Source organism: Chlorocebus sabaeus, chromosome 11 (assembly GCF_047675955.1).
Source record: "Chlorocebus sabaeus isolate Y175 chromosome 11, mChlSab1.0.hap1, whole genome shotgun sequence".
NCBI classification, from domain to species: Eukaryota; Metazoa; Chordata; class Mammalia; order Primates; family Cercopithecidae; genus Chlorocebus; species Chlorocebus sabaeus.
The window spans coordinates 110411535-110423828 of NC_132914.1; the positions used below are offsets into that span (position 1 = coordinate 110411535).

The 12294-nt window shown below is 51.8% G+C and overlaps 1 protein-coding gene across 6 annotated transcripts in view; it reads left to right on the forward strand.

Moving 5' to 3' along the window:
* The window catches only part of TPCN1 (two pore segment channel 1), a 76504-nt gene that overhangs the window by 42818 nt on the left and 21392 nt on the right, over positions 1–12294 (forward strand). For all 6 annotated transcript variants that reach the window (XR_012094595.1, XR_012094596.1, XM_008004816.3 and 3 more), the window contains 8 exons: positions 1619–1795; positions 3290–3403; positions 4198–4328; positions 5211–5299; positions 8119–8153; positions 8696–8754; positions 9033–9132; positions 12063–12179. Coding sequence is in view for 4 of the 6 variants with exons in the window: in XM_008004816.3 (XP_008003007.3) it covers positions 1619–1795; positions 3290–3403; positions 4198–4328; positions 5211–5299; positions 8119–8153; positions 8696–8754; positions 9033–9132; positions 12063–12179 (822 nt within the window). In the remaining 2 variants the exon portion in view is untranslated. The remainder of the gene's footprint in view (positions 1–1618; positions 1796–3289; positions 3404–4197; positions 4329–5210; positions 5300–8118; positions 8154–8695; positions 8755–9032; positions 9133–12062; positions 12180–12294) is intronic.

Below are 12294 nucleotides of genomic sequence, written 5' to 3' on the forward strand. Positions count from 1 at the left end.
GGGGCCCAGGCTGGAGTATAGAGTATAATAGTGTTCAAGTGATTCCCCTGTCTCAGCCTCCCAAGTGGCTGGGACCACAGGCACATGCCACCATACCCGGCTAATTTTTGTATTTTTAGTAGAGATGAGGTTTCACCATGTTGGCCAGGCTGGTCTCGAACTCCTGACCTCAGGTGATCCATGTGCCTCAGCCTCCCAAAGTGCTGGGATTACAGGCATGAGCCACTGTGCCTGTTCTGGGTAGCTCTTGAAGGGCGTTAAAGGGTCTGACTAGGCAGGGTTATTGGCTTCCTTTTTTCTGGTAATGTTCATATAACATGATAATAGCAAATACCTGTAGTGAGCTGACTGTGTGGCAGACACCACTCTAAGTGCCTTTCAAATGTCCTCACTTTCCTTCTTCACAACAGCCCCGGGAGGAAGCACTAATGTTAGTGCCTTTACCGTTGAAGAAGCTGAGCCTCAAGGGCGAAGGAACCTTCCCAGCATTCCTCAGGGAAGGAGTAGAAAGCCAAGGTTCAGCTCATGTGGTTCCTCTCAGGCTCTTTACACTGAGCTCTTTTTTCTTTTTCTTTTTTTTTTTTTTAGACAGAGTCTCGCTCTGTTGCCCAGGCTGGAGTGCAGTGGCACGATCTCGGCTCACTGCAAGCTCCGCCTCCCGGGTTCATGCCATTCTCCTGCCTCAGCCTCCTCAGTAGCTGGGACTATGGGCGCCCACCACCACACCCGGCTAATTTGTTTGTATTTTTAGTAGAGACGGGGTTTCACCTTGTTAGCCAGGATGATCTCGATCTCCTGACCTCTTGATCCACCCGCCTCGTCCTCCCAAAGTGCTGGGATTACAGGCGTGAGCCGCCGAGCCTGGCCTCTGAGCTCTTTACACTCTGCTGGGCACTCCTAGAGGGAGAACTTGGCCTCTGAGGGGACTGGACATGCCTGTTTCTCTTTACCTCCTCCTAGGACCTTTCTTCTTTTTTTTCTTTTTCTTTTTCTTTTTCTTTTTTTTTGAGACCAGATCTTGCTCTGTGATCCAGGTTGGAGTACAGTGTCATGATCTTGGCTCACTGCAGGTTTGACCTCCCGGGCTCAAGTGATTCTCCCATCTCAGCCTCCTAAGTAGCTGGCACCAGGGGTCTCACCTTGTTGCCCAGGCTGGTCTCAAACTCATGGGCTCAAGCAATCCTCCTGGGAGCCTCAGCCTCCCAAAGTGCTGTGATTACAGGCATGAGCCATGGCACCCAGCCCCTCCCCTCTTTTTTAAGAGATGGGGTCTTGCTGTGTTGCCCAGGCTAGACTTGAACTCCTGGCTCAAGGGATCTTCCCGCCTTGGTCTCTGGAGTAGCTGGGATGTCACTACACCTGGCTGTCTCAGGACCCTTTAGTTCCTCCAAGTGGTTTTTAAGAAGCAGCAAGTCTCTTGAGCCCATCAGCAGGCAGGAGTGAGACTTGACCACCATGAGATTTGCGAAGATCATTTTGATTTCCCAGCGTCTTCTGTCTCTGGCTTGAATCTCTCCTCGCCTGCCTGGGTCCTTCCTTTCCTCCCCTGCCCATGGTTCCTCCTTGGCGCTGGACAGGTCTCCAGGCTCACATGCCCACACTGCTCTCATCTTTTCAGGAAGGCGAGAACAATGACAAGTTCTTCACCCACCCCAAGGATGCCAAGGCGCTGGCGGCCTACCTCTTTGCACACAATCACCTCTTCTACCTGATGGAGCTGGCCACGGCCCTGCTGCTGCTGCTGCTCTCCCTGTGCGAGGCCCCCGCCGTCCCTGCGCTCCGGCTCGGCATCTACGTGAGCACACATGCTCCTCACATGGGGGGCTGGGAGCCACGGCTTTCAGGGCAAACGACAGAACCCCAAAAAGGAACATACTGGGAGGACAAACACTGCAAACAGACTTAAAACAGAGAGATACCAGGCGGTCATAGAGGCCTTGGGAGCCGAAATGCCTGGGTGTCCCTGCTGGAGTGAATGGCCTTCAGCCAGTCTCTCTGGGATTCTGCCCACCAGTACATTCCAGGGAGGGGAAGTGTCCCAGGCCCTGCTCAGAACCAGTGCCCACACCTTGTCTCTGGGTGGGGAGGGCACCCAGTGGATAGTCCCACTACTCTGTCTCCAGCCTCAAAGGAGAAGGCATTTGGGTGTGGTCACCATGGGAGGCGGAGATGTTTCCTGGGCAGCTCCAGCCCCTCAGATGTCCCCACACCTAGGCCCAGCCATCATTCAGTGGGGGCCAGAGCAGGTGTGGAGCTGTGCTTGTTCCCTTCTCAAGGAGTGTTCGGGAGGCATGGAAGCAAGGAAGGAAGCCTGTGCCTGTTGAGTTAGGAAGCACTCATCCAGCCTGGCCTCTGAGGCCCTCCATGACTCAGTTTTCCTTCCTGTTTCTCCTTCTTCGTGCCCGAAAGTCACAGCTCCAGCCAGTCTGTGTTTCTTCCTCTGCACACCTCCACCACTCTGTCCCCTGTGCTGGAGTCCATCTTCCCGTCCCTTCACTCTGTCAGTTCCTGCCCACTGGAATGTCCACAGGCCCCGAACCTCCCCACCCCCGGGAGGAGGAGCTCTCTCATGTCTGTTTCCCGGAAGCACTTGACTTCCCTGCTGGGAAGGTTTTCCAGCTGAGGGTTTTCCCTGTCTTGTCCTTTTGTCCAGAATGAGGATGAGAGTTTTAGGGGCTGCTCTCTGCTTGACAGTCCTTGTTTTTTTGACAATCAGATTTTATTTCTTAAGTTCTTAATTGATGCTTTCTTAGTGTCTTTCATAGATTTTTTGTATATTACATGAAATCCCTCTTAGAACAAGGCTAGATATTAAATTTTATCTTATCTTGTTTTTCTTACTTTTTTTTTTTTTCTTTTTGAGACTGAGTCTCCCTCTGTTGCCCAGGCTGGTGTGCAGTGGCACCATCTCGGCTCACTGCAACATCTGTCTCCTGGGCTCAAGCGATTCTCCTGCCTCAGCCTCCTGAGTAGCTGGGGTTACAGGTGTGCGCCACCTCGCCCAGCTAATTTGTGTTTCTTACAACTTACAAACTTCAGGCTCCTTCCTGATTTTTCATCATTTGGACCAGCATGTCAGTTTCCTGGATATCAAGTTTATGTTTAGTTGTTCTGGGGAAGGCTCCGTGACCAAGGCTTTGTCTTTAGGCATGCAGGGCCAGGTTTTTGTAACTCTGGTGTGTGTTGGGAGGATGTCCTGGGGTACTTCCAGGTCCTGGGAGGATTGGGCAATGAGGAATGGCCGTGGGCTGGGCTGGCTATGACACATCCCCACACCCTCTGGTCTCAGGTCCACGCCACCCTGGAGCTATTCGCCCTGATGGTGGTAGTGTTTGAACTCTGCATGAAGTTACGCTGGCTGGGCCTCCACACCTTCATCCGGCACAAGCGGACCATGGTCAAGGTGATGTGTCCGCCCATCTGTCCCTCCCCTTGCAGCCTTTTCTCCCATGCACCTTCAAACCTGTCTCTTTGGTACAATTCAGAATCCACCATGGACCCAGTCCATGCTTAGAGGTGTCACCCTAGGGTCCTTGTCCTGACCACGCCCTCAGCCTTGCCGGTGCCCTAGATGTTGTGGTGATGCCAGCAGTAGCTAATGTGATGGGGTGTTTAGTACCTGCCAGGCACTGGCGCAGTCACCTTGGAGAGAGGTGCGCTGTTCTCCCTGTTTTACATTCATCTGGAGACATGGGGTTCACACCCAGCTCTGCCCACTGCGCCCGGGCTCACCTGTCCCTAGTGTTGTGCGTTTTTTATCTGTGCCGCAGAGAGTGGCGTGAGTAGGAGCACGTCAAGGTGGCACTTTGTAGTGTGTGGAGCATGTGTGCTACTCTAGGAGAGTGTAGCCAAGTAAGCGGAGCTGAAGAGGAGCTGCAGGCCCCGGGATCCCTGATGTGAGTAGGGAGGGCTGATCGAGGGGGCCTGGCAGAGTGGCAGTTTTGCCTCCTCAGTGGATACCAGCAGTCATGCTTCCCTTCAGCTCATTCTCCTGGTGCCACACACCTGAGCCAGCAGCTGGAGTTTTTTTCTTCTGGGGCTGCCTGATGTTGGCAGGAAGTGTGAGAGAGGGCTGGAGAGAAGAAGAGGCCTCCTGAGGCCAGAGTGGGCGCTGCCTCTCCAGCCCCCGATTCTAGGTAATGCAGGATGACGGCTGGGCTGCAGGGCCTGACGGTGCTCCATGCCTGCTACCCGCAGACCTCGGTGCTGGTGGTGCAGTTTGTCGAGGCCATCGTGGTGTTGGTACGGCAGATGTCCCATGTGCGGGTGACCCGAGCACTGCGCTGCATTTTCCTGGTGGACTGTCGGTATTGCGGAGGCGTCCGGCGGTAAGGCCCGGGTTGGAAGCTGGGCAGACAGTCACTATCCTGGCATGGCCTGACCTCTGGGCTGGTGGGGCAAGAGCTTGTGAGTCAGTTAGTGATGACGTCGACCCTGCATGCTGGTGGGAGTACACACACACTCACTCTCCCTCTGCCATTCCACCCACGCACAGGAGAAGGCGATATTCCTGCCGCAGTGTAGGTTTGCGGCCTCTGGGTCCAGGGCTTTTTCCCATCTTTTCTGCAGCCTTCCAGAGCTGCTTCCTCGCTCTATGCGTGTTATCTACCCAAATGCAGGCAGCTCAGCAGCATCCATGTGACACAAGCAGACTCTCCTGCCATCTCCACTGAGGCTGTGGGACCAAACTCAAACCAGACCAAGCCTCAACTGAGATTTATTTTGGGAGATGCAATCTGGAAAATTTCTTGGCTGGTCTACTGTTGCTGAGAGTGGGCTTGTAATTCATTCTTTGTGCCCATCTGCAAAGCTAGAAACAGGACTTGTCCTTGAAACAGGCCCAGTGTCCCAGGACTAAGTGGCCTTGAAATGTCTTCATGCCTTCCACATCCTGCTCATGGAAACTGACCTTTGCGCCCAAAGTGATGCCCTTGACCTTCTGTTCTGTTCCCTGTTTGCAGGGCACTTGCCTCCTTGGGCCGTCACCAGGTGGAGGTGGCTGTGTGCTACACCTGCCCCAGTTCTTCCCCGCCACCCACTAAGTGGGGGTCTCAAGCCACTTTAGGAAAAAATGAAGCATGATGTCACACCAGGGTATGGCAGGGTTTAGTATTTCGAGTCAGAAGCACTAGGCCCCATCTCAACAAGGAGGAGTCCCAGACAGCCCGCCCCAGCTGGCACCTCCTCTGAGCTGGCCCATCTCTCCCCAGCAACCTGCGGCAGATCTTCCAGTCCCTGCCGCCCTTCATGGACATCCTCCTGCTGCTGCTGTTCTTCATGATCATCTTCGCCATCCTCGGTGAGTTCCTACTTCTCAGGCCTAGGCGCACTCAAAAAGCATGTTCACAGTGGATGAAGAATTATTTTGGGCCTGGCACAATGGCTCACGCTTATAATCCTAGCATTTTGGGAGGCCGAGGTGGGCAGATAACCTAGGTCAGGAGTTTGAGGCCAGCCTGGTCAACATGGTGAAATCCAGTCTCTACTAAAAATACAAAAATTAGCTGGGCGTGGGTGGCACACGCCTGTAATCCCAGCTACTTGGGAGGCTGAGGCAGGAGAATTGCTTGAACCCGGGATGCCAAGGTTGCAGTGAGCTGAGATCGTACCACTGCTTTCCAGCCTGGGCAACAACAGAGTAAGTGAGACTTTGTCTCAAAAAAAAAAAGAGAAGAAAAATTATTTTGACAGTGCCTTAGTCCTTTTGGACTGCTATAACAAAATGCCATAGACTGCATGGCTTATAAGCAACAAAAGTTTATTTCTTCCTGACTGGGTGGCTTATAAACAACAGAAGTTTGTTTCTTCCTGTTCTGGAGGCTGTGAAATCTGGAAGTCCAAGGTCAAGGGCCAGCCGTGGGTGTCTGGTGAGGGCCTGTTCCCTGATCCATAGGTGGTGCCTTCTGGCTGTGTCCTCACGTGGTGGAAGGTGACAGGCAGCTCTCTGGGACCTCTTTTTTTTTTTTTTTTTTTTTGAGACGGAGTCTCACCCTGTCACCCAGGCTGGAGTGCAGTGGCGCGATCTCGGCTCACTGCAACCTCCGCCTCCCAGGTTCAAGTGATTGTCCTGCCTCAGCCTCCCGAGTAACTGGGACTACAGGCACCCACCACCACACCCAGCTAATTTTCGTACTCTTAGCAGAGACGGGGTCTCATCATATTGGCCAGGCTGGTCACCAACTCCTGACCTTGTGATCTGCCTGCCTCGGCCTCCCAAAGTGCTGGGATTACAGGTGTGGGCCACTGTGCCCAGCCTCTGGGACCTCTTTTATATGGGCACTAATCCCATTCGGGGGGACTTCACACTCATGACCTCTTCACCTCCAACAGCCCCCACCTCCTAACACCCTCAATTTGGGGATTAGATTTCAACGTAGGGATTGGGGCGGGGAACACAAACATTCAGACCAGAGCAGGTAGTTTCAGAAATTCAGAAAGATTTTAAAAATACGCCAGGCATGGTGTCTCATGCCGATTGTCCCACCATTTTGGGAGGCTGAGGCAGGCAGATCGCTTGAGTCCAGGAGTTCGAGACCAGCGCGAGACCCCATCTCTGCCAAAAAAAAAAAACAAAAACAGGAATTAGCTGGGCATGGTGGTGTGTGACATGCTCCTGTGGTCCCTGCTACTCAGGAGGTGAGGCAGGAGGATCACCTGAGCATGGGGAGACAGAGGTTGCAGTGAGCTGTGATGGTGCCACTGCATTCCAGCCTGGGTGACACAGCAAGACCCTGTCTCAAAATAAATAAATAATAATAACATGAACACCCATGGACCTACCATCCAGTTTAGGAAATGAAGCCTTAGAATAAAATGGAAGGCACGTTTGTGACCTTTAGTGATCATGATTCCCGCTTTCCACAAAGGTACCTGCTGTCCTAAGCTTATCATTCCCATGCACTTCTTTATATTTTGTTTCACATTTACGTTTCCCCAAGTGACAAAGAAATGATAAAGCTTTACATACTTAAAAAAGTCTCTAAGTGGTTATATAATATGAGTGTCCACTTCTACACATTACTCTTTCGCTCAATACTGTGTTTCTGAAATTTATTCCTGTTGATACATGTAGATGCCGTATATTCATTTTCACTGGAGCGGAGCAAGTATGCCAAAGCTTGTTAATCTGCTCTTCTGTTGGACGTTTTTCTTATCACAAATCCCACCGCAGTGAACACTCCTGTGTGTTTCCTGGTGCTCACGCTTGAGAGTTTCTCAAAGGCACTTGCCTGGGCCCTGAGAGACGGCAAGCTTCAGCTTCACTGGGTACAGCAGGGTCACAGGCTGCTCATTCAGGAGAGCTTGGTTTTTCACATGGGGCTGACTGTGATAGCCACAGAGTCACAGGGCGTAGACCTTGGAAGCCCTGGCACTCAGCTGGGAAAGCCAAGGTCCTTTCACCAGGACTCCGCAGATGGCGAAGACAGTGGGACTCCAGAGCCCTGACTCTGAGGCTAGAGCCAGGCCCCACCCCTCCTGGCCCTCATGACTGCTTTGTCCTGAGTCATGGCTCTCACTTCCTCCCACCCGCCATCCCACTCTTGGTAGAATTTTGTTTGTGCTTCTCCAGGGGTAGGGCTGATTTCCCCTAAGGGCAGAGTTCCTCCCTTTTCCCACTCAGGATTTCAGGGACTCAGGGAGTGGTCCATTCCTGAAGGGAGGAAGTGAATGGCATTCCCACCCTGGGACCCTGGCTGCAGGGGAGCAGCGGATCCCTTTGGAATTTTACTCAGCTGTCATGATCTCAGAACCTGAGATTGCAAAACAGCAGCCTGGATTCCAGATCCAGCCAACAGATGGGTTTTTGTTTGGTCTGAAAACTTGGAGCCAGCATTTTAAAATTAGATTTTACACAAAAATACAGACTTCCCCTCTTTTGAAAGAACAGAGCTGATAGTGCCCAGCACATTGCTGTAGAGCGGCAAGCGTCTGGTGCCTGCAGCCCTGCTCCCTTTCAACACAGCATGTGTTCTTGGGGTGCTGTGGTCCCCAACAGTCCCTGCTGCTCTTCCTGACCTGCTGCATTCATTTGCCTGTATTTGTCCGGTCCTTTTCACACCAGGTTTTGGGACCTCTGCTCTAATCCTTTCGTTTATCTGTGTTTCCACCCGCTTCTAGGTTTCTACTTGTTCTCCCCTAACCCTTCAGACCCCGTAAGTAATTGGCACATTTGTCTGTCTCTTCTTTTATGGAGGACTTTTCCCTCAGACAGGGTCACCAGCGTGACCCTGTAGCCATGTGGGAAAGGGGGGCCCTGCCTGGTTTCTCATCATAGCTTGTGTGTGCACCGCACGTGGGAGTTCCCGTCACTCAGACTTGACCACTTCCTTCCTTGAGAGCTGGGGATCCCCTTTTCTGTCCTTCAAAGGGGTGCCACCAGGATCAGGTTTGGACCGTTGAAATATTTTGGCAGAGGAGTAGTGGCGGAGAGCCAGACGAATGGCCCAGACATGTGATTCCCTAGAAAAAAGTCCCCCCAAGTCAATAGTCTGCTTCTGCCAGAAACATCGGGTGCAGGAAAGGGGAGGCCTCTGGACTGCGTATTTGCTCTTTCCTCTGCCTCCCTCAGGGATTCCTTGAGAGATGCAAGAGCGGGCGTGGCAGGGTGCGCCAGGTGGCCCATCGCAGCCTGTTCCTGGCAGCCGTGTGCTCTTGGCTGGTCCCGACCTCTCCTCTGCCCCCTCTTCCCTTGCAGTACTTCAGCACCCTGGAGAACAGCATCGTCAGTCTGTTTGTCCTTCTGACCACAGCCAAGTAAGTGCAGACTCTGCCTTGCCTTTGGTCCTCTGCTGCTGCGCTGGGGTCTCCTCCTCTTTTCTGCAAAGTATATTCCACATCCCAGCACAGGCAGGTGCTGTGGTGCCATTGGGAGATGGGGTTGGCCCACTGAGCATGAAGCCCAGGGGTGAGAGTAGGGGAACCAGGGTTGGAGGCTGGGAAGGCGAACAAGGAGCTGTCCTCTGCAAGGCATGTGCTCTGAGAGGATGGAGACAGGCAAATACAGCACGCCGGGTCACCCTCTGCAAATACAGTTTCCCAGATGTGATGATGCCCTCCTACTCCCGGAACCCCTGGTCCTGTGTCTTCTTCATCGTGTACCTCTCCATTGAGCTGTACTTCATCATGAACCTGGTGAGTGACTGTGCTTCAGGCTATATGCTGAAGCAGCCTGCTCCTACCCACACAGCGCTGGGCGCCATGGGAGTGGAGAAGTGGGGACTGCTTTCCGCCTCTCAGGGCAGAACGCTGGGGCAGGAAGTCCCAGATTCACAGTCAGGTGCGGTGTTGCAGGGAATGCCCTGTCAGGACTTCAGGAGTTCAGCCAGTTGCTGGGGGTGGTGTCCTCACCAGGGCAGTGCTGCTGCTGCTGATAGTGCTGGATGTTAAACCCAGGCGACCCTGGGACCTTTGCATTCTTACATCAGAAATAGACAGTTGACCCTCAGTGTCCACAGGGATTGTTTGCAGGACCCCTTGTAGGTGTGAAGATCCACAGATGTTCAAGTCCCTTGTCTAAAATGGCAGAGTATTTGCAGATAACCTATGCACATTCATCCTCTCATATATTTTAAATTATCCTGCATTACCTATAACACCTAATACAATGTAAAAGCTATGTAAATAGTTGTTATACTGGGCTGGGCAGGGTGGCTCACGCCTTTAATCCCAGCATTTTGGGAGGCCAAGGTGGGTGGATCATTTGAAGTCAGGAGTTCAAGACCAGCCTGGCCAACATGGTGAAACCCTGTCTCTACTTGCGAAAATTAGCTGGGTGTGGTGGTGGGCGCCTGTAATCCCATCTACTCGGGAGGCTGAGGCGGAAGAATTGCTTGAACCCAGGAGGTGGAAGTTACTGTGAACCAAGATCATGCCATTGCACTCCAGCCTGGGTGACAGAGCGAGATTCCGTATTAAAAAAAAAAAAATTGTTTTACTATATTGTTTAGGGGATAATGACAAGAAAAAGAAGGCTGTACATGTACGGTACAGATGCAACCATCCTTTTATTTTTGGAATATTTTTGATTTCCAGTTGTTTGAATCCATGGATGCAGAACTCACAGATATGGAAGGCCAACTATATTATAATAACTGTAAAAGCTGGCATTTAGTAAGCCTTAGCCACTTGGCACTATGCAAAGTGCTTTACATATAAGGATGAAATAATTTAATAAATAAACACAACCCTGGAGGTAGTGAGTATGGTTCTCGAAGTGCAGATGAAGAGACTGAGGGTCAGAGTGACAGTGTGATTTGCCGACGGCTGCGTAGCTTGGAGTGGCCAGGCCCATTCCAGAGCCCTGTTCCTAACCACTCTGTTCAGTTGCACTCATATGCCAGAAATGTCTTGTGTATTTCTACCTCATTTATCAGGAACCATCAGAAAATCCGGTATAGAACACGTTCTGTGAAGGAGAACGTAAAGCGCCTGTGCTCAAAGAACTTTGAGGGTATTTGTGGAGGCGCAGACAGCCGCCAGGAATGTCCCAGCCATCATAGATCACATCCGACACCAGGCTGTTAGGCTGGTGCTCAGACCACACATCCATGGCAGGACTAACGGGAAGAGGCTTCCGATCGAGTCTTGTGTTTATTTTTATGCTTCCGCAGAGCATTCTCACACCAGTCACCACAGTCAGGCCCAGTATAGAAATGAAAATCATCTTCTCTAGGTAGACATGTGAAATCTAAAAAATTTTAAGTCCTTTTTTTTTTTTTTTTTTGGTGAGATGGAGTCTCGCTCTGTAACCCAGGCTGGAGTACAGTGGCGCAGTCTTGGCTCACTGCAACCTCTACCTCCCAGGTTCAAGTGATTCTCCTGCCTCAGCCTCCTGAGTAGCTGGGATTATAGGCATACGCACTTGCCACTACACCTGACTAATTTTTGTATTTTTAGGAGAGACAGGGTTTTGCCATGTTGGTCAGGCTGGTCTCAAACTCCTGACCTCAGGTGATCTGCCCGACTCAACCTCCCAAAGTGCTGGGATTACAGGTGTGAGCCACAGCGCCTGGCCAAAATTAAGTCTTAAAAAGGAGAAAATATATTCTTGTTTTAATTCCTCGAAACCAAGAAGAAATATGTTGAGTACTTCTTTGTATTTGATTTAATTTGTAATATATTTAGAGCTGTGAGAATTTAGGGCAACAGTCAACAAAGTACGGCCTGCTGGCCAAATTTGGCCCACAGCCTGTGTTTGTAAATACACAGGGACACAGTCATGCCCATTTGTTTATGTATAGTATGTGGCTGATCACATGATATGACCACAGGTTAGTAGTTGCAGCAGAGATCATTTGACCTCCAGAGCCTAAAACAGTTGCTGTTGAACGCTTTACAGAAAAAGCGTGCTGACCTTTGATCCACAGGGAAAAAATGGGGGACCAGTTTGAGGGAAAGGACCAGAGAGTTTCCCTTAAAACATTTTTAAAGACAGAGAAAGTGTTTCTAAAAAGGATTCTTTCAAGTTCTTCCCCCACCTTCCATCCCCCTCTGATAAGCTAACTTTGGTATTAGCCAACTCTAGAACGTTATTTCCTTGCTTGCAGAGCCTCTCACTCCCCCTTTTCCTGGGCCACACGTGAAGCAGTGAAGGAGAAGTACAAAGAGGGCAGGAGGAGGAAGGGTACTTCTGGCTCGGAGGTCAGGAGGGCAGTGGGCAGGCAGCCTCCTCCTGCCACTGGCCAGAGTCAGACTGGGCTCGGAACCCAGATGCGCCCCTCTTGCTACTCTATCCTCCCCTGGCTTGCCCCTGCCCAGCCTGGGACAAGCTGGAACTGGGGAAGGGAGTGTGGGAAAGTGGAGGGGAACCTGGGAAAGATTGAGTAACAATGCCTTCATGTATCTGAAGAGGGAAATTTACAAGAGGAACAAAGGGCTTGCCTCTGTTGAGACTTGGGAGACCGACTTCCTACCCCATGAGGTGCAGGCAAAAGGGTCTCCCCAGGGCCTCTCTGGGTTGGCTGGATGAGAGCCCTGCCTAAATGATGAACCCATGCCCCCCTGCACCCCCTGCGCCAGCCACTCACGGCCCTGAACCAGGGCTCTGTGCTTCTCTCCCACAGCTTCTGGCTGTGGTGTTCGACACCTTCAATGACATTGAGAAACGCAAGTTCAAGTCGTTGCTACTGCACAAGCGAACCGCCATCCAGCATGCCTACCGCCTGCTCGTCAGCCAGAGGGTAGGAGCCATGGGCCAGGGAGGGGCTTGGTCCCTGTCCTCCCTCTCTTGCCCAGAGCAGCCCCTAAGCATGGCCAGGCCAGCAACTTTGGAAACCAGGAACCCTGCCCTTGGAA